The sequence below is a fragment of the Typopeltis vanoorti genome, chromosome 22 (genome assembly GCF_054136105.1).
Source record: "Typopeltis vanoorti isolate ZY-2024b chromosome 22, IOZ_Tvanoo_1.0, whole genome shotgun sequence".
In the NCBI taxonomy this organism is placed as follows: Eukaryota; Metazoa; Arthropoda; class Arachnida; order Uropygi; family Thelyphonidae; genus Typopeltis; species Typopeltis vanoorti.
The window spans coordinates 5,050,639-5,072,864 of NC_143570.1; the positions used below are offsets into that span (position 1 = coordinate 5,050,639).

Consider the following 22,226-nt stretch of genomic DNA (forward strand, 5'->3'; position numbering starts at 1 on the left):
AGCAGGAATGAAAGGCAGGAGTGTCTTTCATACTGTTGCGGTACGATCGCTCTGGCGATGAGGTTCACTAGCTCTGCCTGGTTTGTATCCAGAATTTCAGTTAATCTGCTTTCAGCGAATGGAGAAAATATTAAGTTTTATTAAACTGACCTGTTCCTATGTGTTAGGATAGTTAAGTTAGTTTATTATTTGTACTATTTCTTCTAGATTCTAATAGTTTTAACACAACCGTTCATTGGCATTATTTTTTTCCCCAATTTTTTTTTTTTTATTACGAGTTTAATGGGATTTCCACTGCTTTACACTACTTGATCCTCCGCCTACCTACGTATTACTTCTTCTGCTGTCCACTAACAGTGTTTTTGTGTATCATCTGCACGTGTTTTCTGGCAGATTTCCTTGTGTGCTGGTTGAAAAAAATCGAGTTTTCTGAAAGGAAAAAAAGAAAAATTGAAACTTCGAAAATGAGATCAGCTAACAAACCTTTAATTGAAAAAAAAAATCCCTTGTAATGATTCCATTCGTTATGACGAGAATCCACTCAAGTGTTTTCGAGTTGATGTGCGTAATACAAAAATAAATAAAAAAAAAAATATATATAAATCATCCGAATAGTAATGCTCTTTCTCATATGGGGCGCAACGATATAATTAGCCTCCGTCAGACAAAGTGAAATAAGTTCATTTTTGTTTGATAGTTTAAAATTGGCAAATGTGTTCAGTATTCAGTGTGATATGAACCTATTTAGTTTTCTATACATTTTAACACCACGACTCAATAAAATATATAAAAAATAATAGCGTAATTAAGTAGAGTGTTTGACAGACTATTTAGATATGAATTCAGCGAAAGATTTAGCAGTTGATATTTCAAAATTGGATTTTGCACAAATGCCTGTTAGTTTGTTACGAATGAAAGGTAAAGCAAAAGTCCAGTTTTTTTTTTTTTTTTTTTTTTTTTTTTTTTTGTTACTACTGGGAAGGCAGGTGCATATTCCTTTAACTGGTGAATGACAAATTTATTGGTGGCATACTGATTTACAGCAGCTAGCCTATCCGTAATGCTTGCTTGTTAGCATGCTCGTTAATAAAATATTTACATTTTTTATGCGGTTCACATGCACGAAAGGTTCTATAAACCTATAGCACATTCGTACCGTTAGGATTTTGTTTTTCTATTTTTATTGAATTATATATATATTTTTGGTATTTTTTAAATTTATTTTTTTTACCAGATATGGAAACCCTGCTGTAGAGACCAAACACGGAACTTTTTCAAGAGCCACTTCAGTCCTCCAATAAGTGGAGCAGTGGTCTTACACTGGGTGACGAAATCCATCTCTCACCTAAAGACAGTCACAAATACCCATGCACACTATTCGAACGTGCATGGGTATTGGTTGGAGAGCTGATACTTAAACCATTGATTATGATGAAGCCATACTGACAGCCAAAGAAAGATCCCAATTCAGAATTGAAATGGTAGTAATAAAATACTATTGGATTCTTTTGCAGTTTTGTGGTCTCCATTGCTGAGACCACTTCCACCTGTTGGGATAATAATTACTAGTATTCCATTCAAGATTTTGGGGGTTCAGCAACATATTTGAGGTCCTACTCCACAAAAATAAAAAAAATACATTTATTTATCATTGCAGGATGCTATGATACATCAGTTATAAATTTATGAATGCAATTCAAAATTCAATTTTAATTTAATTTTAAATATGAAAAATAGTTTATTTTATTTTTTTTTACAACTTTTTTATGACTACATGTATTACAGTGGGAGTAGAGTGGTGCAGAACTCTTATATATTATCTTGATATTTCTTAGAATTATTAAAGGTTGCAAAGATTTCTAAGTGTATTATTATTATTACCTCAAGACCCCATGGAGTCAAAGACTCATCTAGGAGGTCCTTTTATCACATACACAGCTCATCATATCATGCCTTAAACACACTCAAATTCTTTGCAGACACCACACCCTCAGGCAAGGCATTTCAATCATTCACAACTCTGCATGCAAAAAACACCTGCTTCTCATTCCCCTGCTCACACCCTCCTTATACAGCTTCCAGGGATGACCTCTGGTTCTCCCCCGAGAACCTCTGTAGAACCTGAGAATTTCTGTAGAATTTTTTTTTCCATGAAGATTATATCCTATAATAACCCCTTACTAACCTGTAGGTCTCTATCCTATCTCCCTTCTTCCTCCTATCCACTAGACTGTAAATTGCATCTACTCAACCTTTCCCCATATTTGACATCAAGTCAGTTGCCTCTGGATCCTTTCCAGCACCTCTTTGTCGGAAACCAGGTGACCATGTCTGTGCACAGTAGTCCATGTGTGGCCTAATCAAAGCCTTATACAATGAAACAAGAATCTCCTACTTCTACAAGTTAGTGTCTTCCACATCATTCACAGAAGTCTTTGTGTTATCCTCACAATTTTGCCAACGTGTCCCCTAAATTTCAGATCCTTCTCCGCTATCACCCCAAGATCTCTTATTTCCTCCACCTCTGGCAATATATCCCCACCAAGAATAAATTCTACATCCCATCTTTGTTTCCCAAATTTTTAAACCTTACATTTTGCAACACTGAACTCGCATCTCTATTCTCATGCCCATTTACTCAAGTTATTCAGGTCTTCTTGTAATGCCACAACATCTCTACTCTTCATAGTTCGCTCCAACTTTGCATCATCTGCAAACAACTGGATATATCCATCTAAATCTTCACCAATATCATTAACATACAAAGCTAAACAGTAATGGCCCTAAAACATACCCCTGAGGTACACCACTAGTGACTTTCCTCTTCCAGGATATTGCTCCCCATACACAACTTGCTAATACTTATCAGATAACCAGTCTCCGATCCAATGCACTAATCTAATATCCAACCCCATCCACTCCAGTTTGACTATCAACTTATCATATAGTAATCTATCAAAAGCCTTTGTGAAATCTAAGTATATTACTGTGTATCCCTCTTCTCATAACTACTTCCACTTACTTATTACCATGGTATTGTAATGAGTAAGTAGATTACTAAAAAACATGACCTCCCTTTATCACATACTATCCATCAAAGATAATTCTATTGTTGTCAACCCAATTCTGGAACCTAGTTCTCACCAGTGTTGTGTCCCTATTTACGATTATTAAACTTTCTTTTATCCTTTCAAGTGAATCTCTATTTTTTCTTTATTCAAAACTTAGCTATGCACGAGATATTACAAAATTCAAATATTTATGCTTTTTCTCCCCTTAGTGTCCCTAATATTTATATTATACTGTGCCTTTCAGGACATTTAGTTCAAGATATATAATTCAAAAACAAGGAGCAAAATACAAAAATATGTCTGAGCGTGAAACTATTAAACAGTTGTGACCCTCTATCTCGTAACTTAACACATTAATTTCCTGCGTGATTAGGTTCGTATGTTTTTCAAGTGGTGCATTAGGCAGCGATTTCAGACAACTGTATTATTAATGAACAAAAGTTTATTTAAAATCTTATACATGGTACAATTCAATTTCTATTATATAAAATACTATTCAATACTAAGAGTAAAATTACAAAAATTTCACAAGCAAAGTACAAGTATTAGGGCAAAATCCTATATGGGAATTTGCAATTATGCCGTCATAACAGGCTTCACATATATAAATACACATGTACTCCTGGAACAAAATTAACACTTTACTTAACCTTATACTAGTCAGAATGCTCTATATTGCTATATTACCATTGGACATTAATGTTTATATTCAGTTTACCTTATCTAACTTACAAAACAAAACAATATAGGTTAAATTATCCTTTTGCTATGCTCATACATACTTTTGACCTTTAAGACACTCATATGAAATACCATGCGCATACATAAATCTCTAACACATGACTACTTATCAAATAATATAAACTAGTTTACTCTTATTTTATTCTGATTTCTACTAAAGTCCTAGCATACCTTCGACTGTCCAGTAATTAACAATGATTGCAACTATATGCGATTTCAATTGATACAAGATTTTTCAGTACCTTTCTAGGACGAACCCTGGTTTTCATGATCTATACCCTTCGTGCTTGAATAAAGGACATACACAGGATCTTCTATTCTATCATTATGGAACTCATTACATGGGCACGGATTTCTGTATGGATTTTCTTTCCCTTGATACAAGTACTGGATGATGAGATACATAGACAATTCCTTCCTTCTTGTAACTATATGGTGTTCCTCATCTCTTGCAATAGGAATACGGAATCGAATTCCCGCACACTTTGTTTCCTTGTTGTGTCGGACGGAAATAACTCCTACGCCGTCACTCAGGAAAACCGCGTGTTTCCTAAACGAAAAATTCGTGAAGAAACTGAGGAAATAAAAGCCCCCTGGGGGGGGTTCCTAACCCTTTTATCTGCATGGCCCTATCGGCACCTTCTTCAATTTCTTTTCTTCCCCCCCTACTGGAGTCGATCTCACTCACCAATTAAAGTCGTGTTTTTCTGCCCAAAACATGATACGGTTCCTTGCACGCGACTCTCACGTGACGGCGTCTCGCTTCAGGAATTGACCTTGAGCGATCATCAATTGTTTTAAGCTAGCCTCTATACTAAATTAATCCCCTTTTTAGAATTTACTTGAATATTTTAATCTCCTTTTTTCGAGTGTTAAACTAGCCTCTTACATACAAATTCTTATCTCTAATCTTCTTTGTCTTACTTAACCTATTTTTTTTTTTCATATCCTTTTTTGTAATAAGATTCCCTTTTTTATTATTTAGTTAAACAAACAATTTCTGCTATAATTATTTTACTTGGATGCAAGCATATTTTCTGTCTTTAAATATTTTGTATTAGCTACTTACATAGGATTTTATAATTTTATTTTCTTGTTTACACCATGATAACTGAAATTATTACATTCTTGGTTATCAGGGTGTAACAAAGGTCCCTCTTTTAAATAAAAAATTTTTCTTAAAAAAATTTTTCTACGAAGTGTTCCTCTTTTCATATCCTGGGTTTCTCCTTTTCCTCTCCCCCCTTTTTTTTTATATGCCAAAACCTTTTTTTTTTTTCAATGTATGCATTATCCATTTACTCACAACTGATGTATTTGACTTCTCTGTTTTTTTCTTTTGTTTCTCCTTCATCTAACCTTGCAGCAATTTACCTCTGATTTAACCTTAACTACCTCTGATTTCCTTTCAGTTATTGACTTCTCATTTGATGATTTCTTCACTTTATTCACTTGGGATTGATGGTTCCTTTCTTGAGGCTCATTTCTCCTTTCTTTACACAACTCATGAGTTTGCCCTCGTCTTGTAATCTGTATCCTTCCCAATACTATAATTCCTTCCTCGCATAATCACATTTAAAGTCATACCTAGACAGAAAATCCCTATCCAGGATCAGCTTGATGTGTGGAAGAGAGGATCCTGGTAGGATCAGAAACTCCTGTCAAGCATATAATTTAAGATTTACAGACCTAGAAGCACAAATCGTGGAAGTTGTGACACCTGATACTCTACCCATTTTTTTTAAGGTGAGTGATATTATCTTTGGCATAAGGCTCTATTATCTTAAAGTAATCCTCAGATATGATGGATGATTGAGCCCCAGTGTCCAACAAAACATTGCAGTGTCTTCATATGCACTGGCCTTCACCTCCATCTCGTATAGATGCTCTTTTCTTCCTTGTCCCCTTTTCCATACTCTGTTTGTATAAATATGTGAATCTAAATCTCTATCATAACCTCTACTAAAGTGCTTCTTGCTACTGTAACAGTTTTGAGCAAAATGTCCCGGTTTGTTACAACTAAAACATCTTGGGGGGGGGGGCTCTCTACTGCCTCTTTGGTCATTAGCTCTTCCTTGATTTTGAGGATTAGCTGTTGCTTGTTGTAGGGCGATTTCGGACAACCTCTACATAACTGAATCCAATCGATCGAGAAGAGGTCTTTGCAGACGCTCAACTTCCTCTTTAACTAACTTAGTGGTTTCCTTAGCTCTGCTATAATTAGGCTCTGGGGTTTTTACAGGTAAAGTTTCTAGTTGTCTCATCACCTCGTTTAACCAATCTATAATGAGTTTTTGGAGTATTTCTATTTCTTGTTTCACAATAACCCTGATATCTGAATCAGTACATGATTCTGTCAACTTCTTTATTACCTGCCTATTGTCTTCCTCTGGTCTCTCTCTTGCCTTAGGTCTTTCTCTTCTTTCTCTACTCTCCTTATTATGTCCTTGCTCCTTTTCAGAATTGCCCTTTTCTTCAATTATGTTTATTGACCCTGGAACGTGTGTGGGAGGGAGGTCTCCAAGCAATTGTTCACAATCCTTTACAGCATCGTAACATTCACTTAAACTGGACAATCTTTTATCAAATGCCGTCTCCTTTAACTCAGGTCTGACTCCCTGTCTTACATAGGATTTTATAATTTTATTTTCTTGTTACACCATGATAACTGAAATTATTACATTCTTGGTTATCAGGGTGTAACACCAGCTTCTCCAACAACTTAACCACAACACCTGACACACAGATAATCCTATAATTTGATGCTTGAATTCTATCACCTTCCTTATGAAGCAGCACAATCTTGCCCACTTTCCACTCCTTTGGAACTTGACACAGTGCAAGACTCATTAAAAAAATATGTCAAGGCAGATGTCATCTCCCTGGCACATTCCTTCAGAATACATGGTGATATATTATCAAGTCCCACAGTCTTATTAACATCAAGTTTGCTCAACTCCCCACACACCTCTTGTTACTTATACTCAGTTCCTCCCCATTATCAACTGCTCTCAATCTCTCCATGAAGTCACATTCACAAGAATGAAAGACCTTTGTGAACTGCTCATTAAGTATCTCCACTAATATCTTCCACAACAGTTGTCCTGATACCATTTTCTACAATCAGTGTCATCCTTCCATAATCATTCATTTTTTTTTTTTTCTGGCTACATATCGAAAGAACCCCCTAGGATTCTTTTTGGCTTCATTAGCTAACTGCTGCTGCTCATACCTCACTTTTCCTACTCTTACCAACCAAATGACCCATCCCCACCTTGCCTGGTCTTTGTAATCCTCATGGAATTGGTTATAGTATGGTATGGGCATTTATATTATTTAATTAATTAAGGTGTAGGAATTTTTGTTTATAGGGTCAACTATAATAAATGAATAATAGGTATGTAGCATTAAATTGATAAAAGATTCTAATACAGTTGACATTCCACTTATTAAAGTAATGAATGTAACTCCAATACTCATAAAGCATAATATGTTATGCTTTCTGTATTACTGAAAAGATTTATGCCATCGTATTACCTCACTATTTGGAAGGGTCCAGCTTCCTGCTAATGATACTGCAATAAACTTTGAAATATGTTTACGAAGCAACTTTCACCGTATAAGGTAATATAGATGTATATTTAGTCCTATGTGTGTGCATGTTCTGGCATCAATGTTTTTCAGTGTTTCTAAGGTTTGTCATCCTGTATACAGGCAAATCGGCCAAGAGAATACATGCAATTTACAGACAAAAAAGACTACTGGTGGTTGTAGGTACTAAATGGCATTGCGTTGATGGTAGTAGTAGTGTCATTGTGTGTAGTTAAATTATTAAGTAAGAGAAATGGTGAGTTGTGCACACAAATAATGAGTCTTTGGAGGTGTTACAATAATAATAATATGCTGGCCTCAAGACTTACTGAAACAATACTCATGGAAAATAAACTAGTGGCATGGATGTGGGCATGGCCTCTGATGGATATCAGAAAGAACTGTACAGAGGGATACAGTAGTTGATGGATACAACCAGTGGAGTACTGCAGAGTGCTGTCCTAGGACCATTGGTAGCATTCTGTTCAATTTGCTTATTAATGACGGAAGGGCAGGCTTAAAGGAAAATGCCCAATTTTTTGTTGCTGATGCAACGTTAGATAGGGTTACTAATGAGTCCAAGGTTTTTGGAATATGGATTATGTGGTAGCCCTGCAAGAGGATTTGAATAAGCTAGACAGACAGGCAAATGAATGGGGGGGGGGTCAGTTTAATGCTGCAAAATGTTAGGTCTTGAGGTTTGGGACCCATCGATGGGATGCTGCATACTCTATTGGAGGAGATATACTGGAGGAAGTAGGGGAGACAAGAGATCTGGGATTGATGATTGATAGAAACCCGAAATTTAGGGGATATATTGCAAAGGTGGTGAAGGTAACACAGAGGATTGCTACAATAATGAGAAGGATGCTGACCTGCAGAGATAAAAGAGTTATTATTATTATTACTATTACAAGCCCCTATCCCCATCATGAAGGAGTTTGATGGGGTTACGCAGTCCTTCCAGACAGCGATGAGCACGCTGATTCCTTCAGTGTAGTGTGCGTGCGGCCCATCTAAGGGCATCACAGACCTGTTATTGTTCTGTCTCGTGTGGCTAAATGCTGCTTAAAGTTATAAAAGAGTTTTTTATTTATATATATATATATATATATATATATATATATATATATATATATATAGACCTGCAGAGATAAAAGAGTATTTTTACTCACAGCTGGTGAGTAAAAAAAAAAACCCATTAATGAGTTAAAAAACACTAATGAGGAAAAACATACGAACAAACTCAAATATTTTAGCATAATTTAAGACATGATATAATAAGCTTTGTGTTTGACAGTGAAGGCTTCTATGTTAAGTTTTTGACTTTTTTCCTCATGGAGGTCTGGTAATAAAAAAAAAAGTTTGATAGTGATTTCATCAGATATAGTCTGGAATACAGGAGTGTTCGAAATAGCAAGTTAAAAATGATGATATGTGTCCAAAAGGAAATGTGTAAAAAGATTTTGTTGTTCTTATTATTTTATCATTACTATTACGTAATGCCTCCAAGGAGTCCAAAGTTTCATCAAGGAGGAGGGCACCTACTCTACAACTCTCCGTCTCCACCAATTCCCAATCCACCAACTACAGCAAACTGCATCATCTACACCAATGACATCTGCTGCCCACCACCATTAGTATTTTCACAGACAATCACAAACATTCATGCCCATCGCAGGATTCGAACCTGCAGCCTTTTGGCTGGAGAGTAGATACGCTAACCGCTCAGCCAACCAGGCTGACAATTAATTTGAAAAGAATCCAAGTCGCTGGCTTTCATATGAGCTGTAGACTGAGTAGACAGTGCACTTGTGAAAAAGGTTTGAAAATGATTAAAATCTTAGAAGTTAAATGGCAAAATCTGAACAGTTACTGATGTATCCATTAAAGCAAATAGTGAAATTGTTTTTAGCAATAAAAGAACATGAACTCCTTTGTGGAACAAAGAAGTTGAAGTGTCTGGAAATGAAATTTAAAAAAAATTAATGGTAGTAAATTGTCTTAGAAAAATATAAGGAAAATTAGAAAAATGTTATGTAGAAAAGTATCTAAAAAAGAGTCATGGGTAGATCTTGGAAAATGATGTAGAGGTAAAAAATAGCAAAATGTTTGAATATACTAAAATATTTGATAATTGGAAAAGGAATGCAATCATGAGTACTTTTTAAGTACAGAAAAGTATAAGCAATCTGAAATATGGATAGGATAGTGCTGTCATATTTTATGTCAGCTACATTTGGAAAATTGAATTATGCAATGTAGCCAATTTGAAATAGGCTGCATTGCATATTTCAGAATGTTGAATATCAAAAGCACTAGAGAAGAACTCTTATAGTGGCAATCCATAAAAAAGAAAATAAAATTAGGTGTGTGAATTATAGAGGAATTTCTTTCTTTTAAGCTTACACGGTGATCCGAATGCATTTTTTGAAAATTATGGAGACAACTACCGTGTCTAAATAAAAACTTTACTTTAATATAACTAAAATCTACATTCGACGTTTCGACCTTTATGTCAAGGTCATCATCTGGAGCATACAACTATACACAGAAAACAAGCTACACTGCAATCAAACTGGTTTGTTAAAGATACTGACCAACCACTACAACAATTGTTGGCCTGACCTCTGGTGGGAAAAAAAAAAAAAGTCTACCGAAAACCGACACACACTGGCCAATACATACATGCTAATTCATACCACTACCCATCACAAAAATATGGAGTCATTAACACCCTTAAAAACAGAGCTACAACAATTTGCTCTAACCAACAAGCCCTGAAACAAGAACTAAAAATCATCAGTGACACATTCATAAATAATGACTATAACAAAAATACTATTAATAAAATACTCCATAAAACAAAAACGAATCTAGATTACAGTAAAACCATAGCCATCCCATACATTAAAGGGTTATCAGAAAAAATCAACAGAATCCTACAACATTATAACCTCAATGCCACCTTTAAACCTCCCACTAAACTTAAAACCATATTCAACTCCTCTAAGGATCCTCTCCTCCCATTAGCACATCCTGGAGTCTATTGCATCCGCTGCACGTGTAACTTACCGTACATTGGTGAAACAGGACAGACAATCCCTATACGCAAGAAAGAACACATTAGACACATTAAATATAACCATTATGGTGAAGCTGGCTTCTCAGACCACGTGCTCGACACCTTACACCAAATCAACTGGAAAAGCACCCGCTCTTTACACCACACAAAAACTGGTATGAAAGGAAATTTAAGGAAGCCTACGAAATCCTGACAAACCACCCAAATATCAACAACAAAAATGGCATGAAAATACCAAGGATCTGGATGGCACACATTCAGCCTACCTAATATATAAGACCCAGCATAAGTCAGGACTCTAGCCAATCTTCAGCTAGTATTAGAAACCATTCCATACCAACTGGCTGGAATGTACAAGTATAATCATGATGTTAATATATGTATATAGATAGATACTTGTTGTTGCACCCAATGTATTTCTACAACCAACCAACAGATAACACTAATAATAGGACTCTAGCGTTGATGTATAATTTTTTTTTTTTTTTTTCCCCACCAGAGGTCAGGCCAACAATTGTTGTAGCGGTTGGTCAGTATCTTTAACAAACCAGTTTGATTGTAGTGTAGCTTGTTTTCTGTGTATAGTTGTATGCTCCAGATGATGACCTTGACATAAAGATCAAAACGTCGAATGTAGATTTCAGTTAAATTAAACTAAAGTTTTTATTCAAACACGGTAGTTGTCTCCATAATTTTCAATAAATGCATAGAAGAATTTCCTTACTGGATATCCCAACCCAGATTTATTCAAGTATACTTCCAAATAACTTGAGGTAAAATTGATAAAGAATAAGTTGAATTCTGGCTGAATAAGAGAGGGGTGGTGTGAAGACCAGATTATTATTTTAAGATGAGCAGTTGCAGTATTGAAGGATGTTTAAGAGCATGTTTTGTCCTTAAACATCCTTCAATAGAATATTCTCTATGACAAGAGATTGAGGGGCAAAAGTCAGTTGATTGGGAGGTCATAACAGGAGGTCATTCCTGGAAATTGAGTAAGAGTATTGAGTAATAGTTACCAAGGGTGTGAGGACTACATTTTTTGCTTAGAAAGTGGTGGATGAATGGAATGAGTTGTCAGGATCTGTTGTGAGTGCTTTGTCTGCCACTGAGTTCAAGGAGATGAGGTAAATAGATATTGTATGGATAGTTTGGGTCTCTCTTGATGAATCTTTGGACTCTGTGGAGGTACTGGTGCAATAATAATGATATAAAATCAAGCATCACTGGACAAATGCTATGGAGAAATTCAGTGAATCCCAAGTAGTTGCACTCGATATCTTTAAAGCCTTTGACCGAGTCTGGCACAAAGGCTTACTAAGCAAACTCCCATCATTTGGACTGCCTCAGGACTTCTGCAGATGGGTTGCCAGCTTCCTGTCTGGACGCACACTATGTGTGATGGTAGACAGCTCCCCATCCTCTAACCATCCAACTAATGCTGGGGTCCCACAAGGTTCAGTTCTCTCACCGACCCTCTTCCTTCTATATATCAATGACCTACTTCAGTTGACCTCTAATCCAATACACAGTTTTGCAGATGATAGCACATTACATTCCTCCCTTTCATTTGACAAATCCTACTCTACACAACTCACCTCAACCCACAGAACATCAACTACACTGCCTTTAATTCTGACCTCCAAGCCATCCGCCAATGGGGCTCAGATAACCTCGTCAACTTCAACGCTAGTAAAACCCAGTTCTGTCTTATTTCTCACAAAAAAGAACCATTTTCCCCCAGTATTGTTTTCGATAACACTCAAATTCTCAGACAAGATGAAATTTCCCTTCTCGGAATTACCTTGACATCAAGCCTCTCCTGGCATAAACACATCACGGCCATTGCATCCTCAGCTTCCAAAAAACTAGACTTCCTCTATCACTCAAGACGCTACTTCACCTCTAAACAGCTGTTAACACTATACAAGTCACAAATCCGCCCAACTCTCGAATACTGCTCTCACATCTGGAGTGGGGCTCCAAAAAGCTCCCTCAAAATGCTTGACTCAGTACAGAGGAGAGCAATTAGACTAATAAATGACCCATCCCTCACCAACTCACTCCCCCCACTTTCACATAGACGCCTGGTCTCTGCAATCTGTATATTCTATAAATATTTCCATGGGAAATGTTCATCTGAAACAGCATCAATAATTCCCCCATCCTGTACTAAGCCCATTGGAACACGTACAGCTGCCACCCAACATCCTTTCACAGTACACCTCGAAACCCACAGAACAAGTTTCTTTTCCTCCTCATTCATCCCTGCTACTGCAGTATTGTGGAACAGTCTTCCCCCAGACATATTTCTCAAGAAACACAACATACAGGCATTTAAATCAAATGTAAACAAGTTTCTCCTTTCGCAACCCATCACCCACATACTGTACTAACGTACTATAAACCTATAGTACGTTAGTACAGTATGTGTTAGTACAGTAACCAGCCAACCACTTGTATATGGGCCCAACATAAAAAAAAAAAAAAAAAGAAAAAGAAAAAAAAAAGCATAATGCAGGAAAAGAAATTCTATAAAAATCTTCATTTTTATGATATTGTTATAGCAGATATTATTAAGCTAAGTTTTTATTTAAATTAAGGGGATATTAAATCCCACATTGTTTTAAAACCGAATAAGAAACTCAAATATTGGAATCAGAGAGTTTCATGCCAAATATAGTAAACTATAAAAGTATTGGCGATTACTAGCGTGAGCTAATGCAAGTAGTCCTAGTATGTAGTACAATCTCGGGCAACTCGCAGCAAAGGTGGTTAAGTTCTGATCGCTATTCTTGGTATTTTCCATAATGTAAAAACACATTTCCTGGGAAATGTATGCTGTTATTACATTATGGTGGGAGGTCACTACCCAGACTGGTTTCAGCCCGAAATGAAGCCTATTGGCTCTTTATATTTAAGTAAGTTTTTATTATTATTATTACGTGACACCTCCAAGGAGTCCAAAGACTCATCGTAGGAGAGCACCTACATCTACAACTCTGTCTCCACCACTTAATCTGCCAACCATACCGAACTGCCACTACCATCATCCACACCAGTGGTTCTTAACCTTTTTATTGGTCCGCACCCCCAGTGAACTTCAATTTATATTCTTGCACCCCTTTGAAAAATGTGTTTTATTATTTGTTAGACAAGAAAATTTATTGCAAAATAATTTATTGAAAAATACATGTATATATAAGTATCAAATAAAATCAAAATAACATAGCAATTTTTAGTGACTAATTTTTTGTTGCTTTTTCATAAGGGGGGGACCTCCCCTCAGTGAGTCTTGACAGACTTTATGTCTTAGGAAGGACCTCCCTCAATGAGTCTTTTGACTCCTTGGAGGCCTGAATAATAATAATAATAATAATAATAATAATATTTTGAAAGCGAGGTTCTTTTTTCGAAAGGGCTATGCACATATCATCACTTGCATTTAAGTGATTTCAGGTTTTTGTTTTTATGTGCAAAAGTGATGAAAATCCTATTTCACAAAGATAGATGGTAGCAAATGGTAGAAGTGTCTGCAATGCTATCTTCGCCAGTTTGGAAATGGTTCTAACTGAGTACACCAGAATTGTTCTAAATCCAATTTTCAAATTACATTTGAATACTTGCACTAGCTTGCATTTCAATAAGATCATCTTTTATTAAATTACTGTCATTTATAGAATTAAGATCAAAAAGAAATGGATCCAGTATCCACCTCTGCTCTTTACCAATATCTCCTGTGGAAAAATATCCATGAAAAGAATCAATCAATTGTTGCAAATGTATTGCAATTTCAGGTAAAATTGTGATTTTTTCGTTTTCTAGAACAATTTCATCAAGTAAGGGAAAGTTTGCAAAATTACCATTTTCAACTCGACGTATCCAAATTTTTAGTTTTTCAATAAAAGCAAATAATTTTTCACTAGATGTTATTATGTTCTTACATTCATTTAGGTGAGCAAAAATATCTGCTATGTAGGCCAATCTAATTACTGCATCTCTTCTTTCAAAGTCTTGAACTAAATTATAATTCTGGTTAGTAAGAAACTGAATAATCTCCTCATGCATTTCAGAAGCCCTGCTAAGCATATGTCCCTTGGAGAGCCATCTTATGTCAATGTAATAAAGAAGCACACTATGGTTAGCACTGATTTCTTTGCAAAAAGCACGAAAGATACGATGATTAAGCGCTTGTCCTCAAATATAATTTACTATGTTTACCGCTTTAGCTAAATATTTTTTTAAGTTCTCTGGCAAAGTTTTTGATGCAAGTGTATGGTGGTGCAACATGCAATGTGTTATTGTAACTTGCGGTACTTCTTTTTTGATATAGGCAAAAAAATCCAGAATTTTTGCCTAACATCGCAGGTGCACAATCAGTGCATATTGAGCTAATCACATCCATTGGTATTAGATGTTTCAAGAAAAAGTTTTTAATGTGATTAAAAACATCAATTCCTTTTGCCGTCAGTTCCAGTTGATTACAAAATAAAAATTCTTCCAAAATTTCCTTTTCCTTTATGTATTGCACAAATACTAATAACTCACTGCAGTTATCAATGTCAGTTGACTCGTCCAATTGAATACACACTTTCAGAGGACTGGTTTTAATATCTTGTACTACTTGCAATAAAATATCCTGACTGATGTCTTGAATGCATGATCAAATCACATTGTTTGATAATGGAATCTGCTGAATTTTCTTATGTGCTTCAGAACCTAATACAATTTTTGCAATTTCCAATGCACATGGTTTCACCAATTCTTCAGCTATTGTATGAGGACTTTTTTTCTTTACACACAGATATGCCACCTGATAAGAAGCTTCTAGCAAAAGGCTTCTGAACTACCGCAGAGTAAAATTTTGTAATGGTACCACTGCTATCGAATTGTGCCTTCTTCAAGATGTTAAGTGTATGTCCTGCAGCTTTACCACCATGATGATTGTTGAAATGTTCTAACAACTTTGATGGTTTAAGATTGGAGTTTGAAAATATTTTGTAGCATAAAATGCATTGTGATCTTTAAGTACTGTCTTTCTCTGTTGCACAAGTAAATCCGTAACCAACATAATCGTCTTTCCAGTGGCATCTTTTTGACATAGCAAGGATTACTACAAATAATAAATTAATATTTACATATTACTTAACTATGCATTTGCCCATGGTTCCTTAAGAAAATTATAAAATAAAGTGTAAACAAAAATGAATTTTAGTTCTTACTAAACTTTTCAAAATTTGAGAGAAAAATTTAATCAATTGTTCTTTACTTACTGATTACTGCTGGTAAAACAAAAAAAAAAAAGCTTTCATTTTTCACTTGATCCACTTTGTTGAAGTTTGCACACAACGAAATGATGTTTCTCGTGACAGTGGCCAGTGTATGCTCAGCAAGTATCTGTGCGTCGTTTGGCTTGGGCACAGGCATAAGCTTTTGTGAGCGGCAGTACATTCGGGGATATTTTTTGAATATAGTGGTTTTTAATTTCTTAAAATGTAACAAATAAAAAATATGTATAACTTATATTTAATGGTTCTTGGTGAAATAGAATAATTCTGTGTGGGTTGAAAGATTATATATCTTAAATATAATTTAGTTTGCATAACTTTTTTCCTCGTGGAAAAAGCAAATGTGATTTAAATAATTAGTCAATATATGCTGGAATATTTTCCAACTCTCACCCCTAGGAATGCTTTCTCGCATCCCTGGTTATGAAACTGTGATCTACACCAATGCCAACTACTGCTCACCGCCACCACTAGTATTTTTTTGTCTTAAAATTGCATGTGTTCTCAAGGCCGATTTGCCTGTATGACAAATTGGCCCAGAGAAGGCACTTGGGAGAAGGAGAATACATCAGGTACTGTTGAATCCAGCAGAGTCTAGAGGGGATAATGATAGGTATAGAAACATTAATGATGGTATTCTTTAAATAAAATTGCTGAGTTTTCTAGATGCTATAACAAATGAAATCTTCCTATAACAATTTTATTTGGTGAAAATCACCATTAAAAAATAAATTAATTAAAAAAAAAACAGGACCAAATATCACTTGGATAGAGTAAAATTGAAATGATTTACAGTATATAGATCACTCATAGTATAGGTGCAAAGTTTTAAAGAAGGTTTTTCTAAAAATCATCCTTGCTCAAGTAAGTATGGCTTTTAGTATAGATGTTTAACACATTGTCTATGGAAGTTTATTTTTCACCTGGTTAGAGTATAATAAATTTAGTTTAATTCTTTATCCAAGTGTGAGCAAACAAAGTTTGCACCTGAAAGTATCTTCAGGACTGGGGTAAGGTGGTACAACACCAGGACACTCCTTGCAAAGGTGGAGCAAGCTAACAGCACTCCTATCTCAGTATCTCCCATAATGCAAAACACATCTCCTTGCAGATATGTCTAATGTTATGCATTAAGGGAAGGGCCACAACCCAGACTAGTTTCGACCTTTATTGAGGTCTCTTCAGTGGGCGCCAGGCCCAAGTGGAGATACCAGGCAGAAGCATTAGCAGGTCATCTCTACCTATAGGAGTTGCCAAATGGTGTGCCACCCTTTTTTTTTAATAAATTACTCTGGATTTAGAGAAGGATGTTGAAAGTTTATTTTTCACTTGGTTAGAAGGATAATAAATTTTTTATTTATTATAAATAAAAAAAAAAAAAAAGTTTTATTTGCCATCTTTGTAGTTTAATACTGGATAAAATATTTCTGGAAATAGAATTATCTCTTAGCAGCTGTATAAATGGATATTTATATAGCTACTAAGAGATAATTACTTAAGACAACCTGTAATGGAAGGGACACACTGTTCAAGACTGCTGGAGCTGATTGGTTTCTGTTAAGCTGTAACCAATGTATTGCTCTTGTACCTCTTTTGCATGTGTGAGATAAATATAAAAATATACACACCTACCTGCACTTGGGGAAAGCGCTCATGTGGTCTTGACCTAGAAGATTACCAGGCATGCAGAATTTACTGTTAAGAAGGAATTACAAAGTAGGTGTTTATGACAAATTAAGGAGTCAGCTTAAAGAAGTGCCATGGCATGAGTATTCAGCGGGAAGAAATGCAAGCAGTGCATGGAAGATGGCCAAGGAATGTTTGAAGAAAGTAGTATCAGACTGTATACCCAGAGGCAATAGGATAAATCATGTAGGAGTTAGCAGGATGAATAGCATCATTTAGCAGAAGTTACAGAAAAATAAAAATTCATGGAAGGAATGTAAAGAAAAATGTGATCAGCATACTCATGGCCAGTACAAGGCACAGGCAAGAAGAGTAATCTCTATGGCAAAGAAGACTAAAGCTAATTATGAGAGGAAACCAGCCAATGAGGCCAAAAGAAATCCTAAAGAGTTATTTTGCTGTGTTACAAGTAAATGTAAAATTTACTGTGAAAGGATGACTTTAAAAAGTGTTGATGGGAGGAAGATGACAGAAGCAATTTTGTGTATACCATCCAGGTGGAGATATTGCAGTGCCAGATGACATTGACTGATGGGAGAATAGAGGTTGATGAATTGGAGGTGTTTACTATATTGCAAAATCTTAATGCAAACACGACTATGGGATTAGATTGCATATCAGCCCCTGTATTAAAAGTGTAATACACAGACTAGTATGCCTCCTCTGAGCAAGCTGTTTAATTTAAGCATCAGTTCTGGGAATGTACCAAGTGAGTAGAAAGAGGGAAAAATAGTTCCATTGCATAAAGGAGGTTCCAAGAGAGCAGTAGCAAAATCATTAGTGGCAGCTAAAGTGTTGGAGAAGTTAATAAAGGAAAGAATTTATGGGACAGGAGTGGGATACTTTATAGGGACAACATGTAAAGGGTAGTTCATGTCTTAGTAATTTGCTTACTTTTTATAATAAACTGGCAGTGGAGTTTGATAAAGGAAATAATCACTCAGTGATACTGCTGGACTTTGCAGAGGCATTTGACAGGATTCCACATGGAAGTTTGTTGTATAAATTGGAGCAAATGGGAATGAATATGAAGCTAGTGATTTGGATGAGAGGGCGGCTGATGGACATATACAAAGAGCAGTGTATGGGGGAGTTGGGGGTCGGTAGAGGGCAGTTCACTAATGAGTACCACATGACTCAATACTTGGTCCTCTGCTGTCTAATTTGCACATCAGTTACATAGGTAATAATTTAAGGGGAAATAGTTGGTTGTTGCTGATGATACAATGCTAAGCAGAGTGATAGTCATTGAAGATATGGTGGAGATCTTTCAAGATAACTTAAACAGACTGACAGTATGGACCAAGATAAATTGTCTGCCAGTGTAACATTGCCAATATGCACATTGTGATGAAGGGATCAGATGCTGTGTACTATATTTATGGGACTGAACTGCAGGAAATCAATGAAGCCAGGGATTTGGTGGTGATGTGGACAGGGAATTGAAATTTAAAGGATGTGCAAATATTGACAAAAGAGAACATCAGATTACATGGTTGTTGAAGAACAGAACACACTGACAAGCAGGGATAAGCAGGCTATTATTTCTCTTTATAAGGATTTAATAATGCCCCACCTGGATTACTGAATGCCAGTCTAGTTACCTATATTTCCTTGGGATGAAGAAGTGGTAGAGAGGATCCAGAGGTAAGTGACCAAGATTGTGGCAAACCAAGATTATGAGAATAGATTGAAAATCTGTTGGCTGATAGGTGAAAAAGAGGGTACATGATAGAACCATATAAGTTCTTAAAGGAACTTGATAGGGTCGATCCAAAGACTCTTCTTCAGTACGTGGCAGGAAGAAAGAGAGAACAAGGGATTACCCATGGAAATTACATAAGAGTATGGTTAGTAAGGGTGTTAGGACTAGATATTTTGCTTGGCGAGTGGTGAATGGGTGGAATGGATTGCCAGAGGGATTGCAAGTGCTTCATCAATAACGTGAAGGAGAGTATGATAGGTATTGGTTAGAATAGGTCCCTGGTAATGAATGTTTCCTTCGAGATGCATGAAGAATAATAATAAAGCGAAATTTTATATTTTGTAGAAAATTTTATTGACTTATTTACTAGCATCTTATTTTTACTGGATACTTTTTTTTTCATTCCCTATTTTTTTTTTTTTTTTGAAGATTTACTAGAACAGTCAGAGACACGTTCTGAGAATATAAGTATGGAATTATGGAACTATAATCTTTTTCATCTATGTGTATCAGTGATGAAGCAGGATTTCTCATCTATATCTGGTGGTTGGTTTACAGCAGCTGATCTTACAGAAGTGATATGGTAAGTATAAATATGTATAAGACATAATTTAAACATGTAAAATTATTAAATAAACCTTAACATGTAAAATTATTAAATTAATAATTAACAATTTTTTCCAGATTTTAATTTGCGAAAATTTAAATTCATATTTAAAATTAAAATTGTATGTTTATTCTTGCGTGAATATGGAAATGAGCCACTTAATCATCAGCAAATTCCTGATATTGTACCCTCAGGGATTTACAAGATATTATGATAGTACTATATATGAAAAAAGATTATTATTGACTTCTGATCAACAATTTTCCTCCAAATTAATCTGTTTTTTGTCAGGATTCCAATTATCATCAGATCTTGTATTTCTGTCTTCTAAGACACGTGTTACTCTATCAATCCACCTAGACCTTGGTCTTCTCCAGAATCTTCTTCTTCTTGCCATTCTAGCAAAAAACACCTCTTTTGCTGATTTTTCATTTCCTCCCTCTCTCTCTCTCTCTCACACACACACGCGCACGCACACACACACACACACACACACACACACACACACACACACACACACACACACACACACACACACACACACACACACACACACACACACACACAAATGTTAACAGTGTCAGGTTCCTTACTAATATCCTCATTTTTTTTAATATGATGCTGTCATCGATTCCATCTATTCATTCCCCTAATTTTTCTCAGAAATCTGTGGCTTCCAGTATTTAACTACTGTTTTATTTCTAACCCAGCATTCAGATCCATCATCATCACTATTATCATCAAATTCCTGACATGCATCTTTAAGGGGTGTACAGGATATTGTGATAGTACTATACGAAGAACTTACATCACCACTAACTTCCGATCAACAATTTTTCTCCAAATCAGTCTGTTACCTGTCAAGATTCCAACATTATCAGATCTTATTTTCTGTCTTCTAAGGCACTTTTTGCTCTATCAATCTACCTATATCTTGGTTTTCTTCTGGGTCTTTTTCCTGCCAACCTAGCAGAGAACACTTGTTTTGTTAATCTCATCTCCCATTCTGTTTATGTGACCATGTCACCTGAGATTAGCTCTGCTAACACATTCCTTGATGCTAACAATGTCAAGTTCTTTCCTAATATTCTCATTTTTAATATGATATTGCCATTGATGCCATCTGTTCATACTCCTAATCTTTCTCAGGACTCTCATATCTGTGGTCTCTAGTCGTTGGTCAAGTGTTTTATTTTTAACCCAGCTCTCAGATCCATAAGTTAAAATTGGTTTGAACACTCTCATATATAGAGATAATTTAGTGTTTTGACAAATTTATTTCTTATTCCATATAAATTTATTCATTTGACTTCCTACCATACCATACCAGCTTTGTTGATTCTGTTATCTATTTCCATATTTAATTTACCATTTTCACTAAAAATTGTGCCTACATAGCTGAAATATTTTACTTGTTCTATAGGTCCTCCAGTCACAATGTAGTTGAGATATTTTCAATGCTTCTGCTTATTTTCATTGTCTGTGGCTTGTTGTTGACCTTCATACCACATCTATTACAACAGTTATTCAATTTAGTCAGGGAATCTTGCAGACTTGTAGCAGATTTATTTAAAAGTATAACATATAACAAAGTATAACAAATAATATAACAAAGTATAACTCTGGAAGTAAAGAAAATGAGTTTCTTGAGTTTTTGCAGGATAACTACCTCAGACAGTATGTAACAAAGGGCACACGAGGATTGAGGGTCTTGGATTTGGTCATCTCATCAGAGGATGTAATTATAAATGAAGTGTCAAATCACCCACCAATTGGTGAGAGTGACCATGAAGTCACTCTCTCCAATTGGTCACGCTTTCCAAATCAGATTACCTGGGTGGTTGCCAGCAGTGTGTGGACCTCTGTAAGAAAAGGGTATATGTGGAACTACAAGGTGGGGGGAGGGGGTTGATTATGAAGAGCTCAGGAGACAGCTTGCAGGTGTAGAATGGAATAAGGAGTTAGCTGGAAAAGAGATCAATACAGCTTGGGGGGATTTTCAAAAACTATCTAGTAGATTCGATGTTTAAATGTATTCCAAGGGTGAGAAGGTTAAATAAGGTAGGTGTGAAATGGATGAATAAAGAGATTAAGCATGCAATACAGAGAAAAAGGGCATTGTGGAGGAAGTATAAGAAAAGTGGAAATAACCAATTCCATGAGGACTACAAAGACCAGGCAAGGCAGGTGACTTGGTTGGTGAGGGTAGCTAAAGAGAGGTATGAACAGCAGTTATCTAATAAAGCCAAAAAGAATCCTAAGGAGTTCTTTCGATATGTAGCCAGCAAAAGAAAGAATGATTATGGAAGGATGACATTGATTGGAGAAAATGGTATAAAGACAGCTGTTGCAGAATGTGTGGTGGAGATACTTAATGAGTAGTTCATAAAGGTCTTTCAATCTTGTGAATATGATTTCATGGAGAGATTGAGAGCAGTTAATGATGGGGAAT

At 35.8% G+C, this 22,226-nt stretch overlaps 1 protein-coding gene across 2 annotated transcripts in view; it reads left to right on the top strand.

Moving 5' to 3' along the window:
• Window positions 1-704: 704 nt before the first annotated feature.
• Window positions 705-22,226, top strand: part of LOC150094127 (IQ calmodulin-binding motif-containing protein 1-like) — a 240,009-nt gene continuing 218,487 nt past the window's right edge. For both annotated transcript variants that reach the window (XM_090412272.1, XM_090412273.1), the window contains exons 1-2: window positions 705-918; window positions 19,597-19,750. In XM_090412272.1, coding sequence (XP_090268398.1) covers window positions 837-918; window positions 19,597-19,750 — 236 coding nt within the window. In that variant the 5' untranslated portion in view covers window positions 705-836. The remainder of the gene's footprint in view (window positions 919-19,596; window positions 19,751-22,226) is intronic.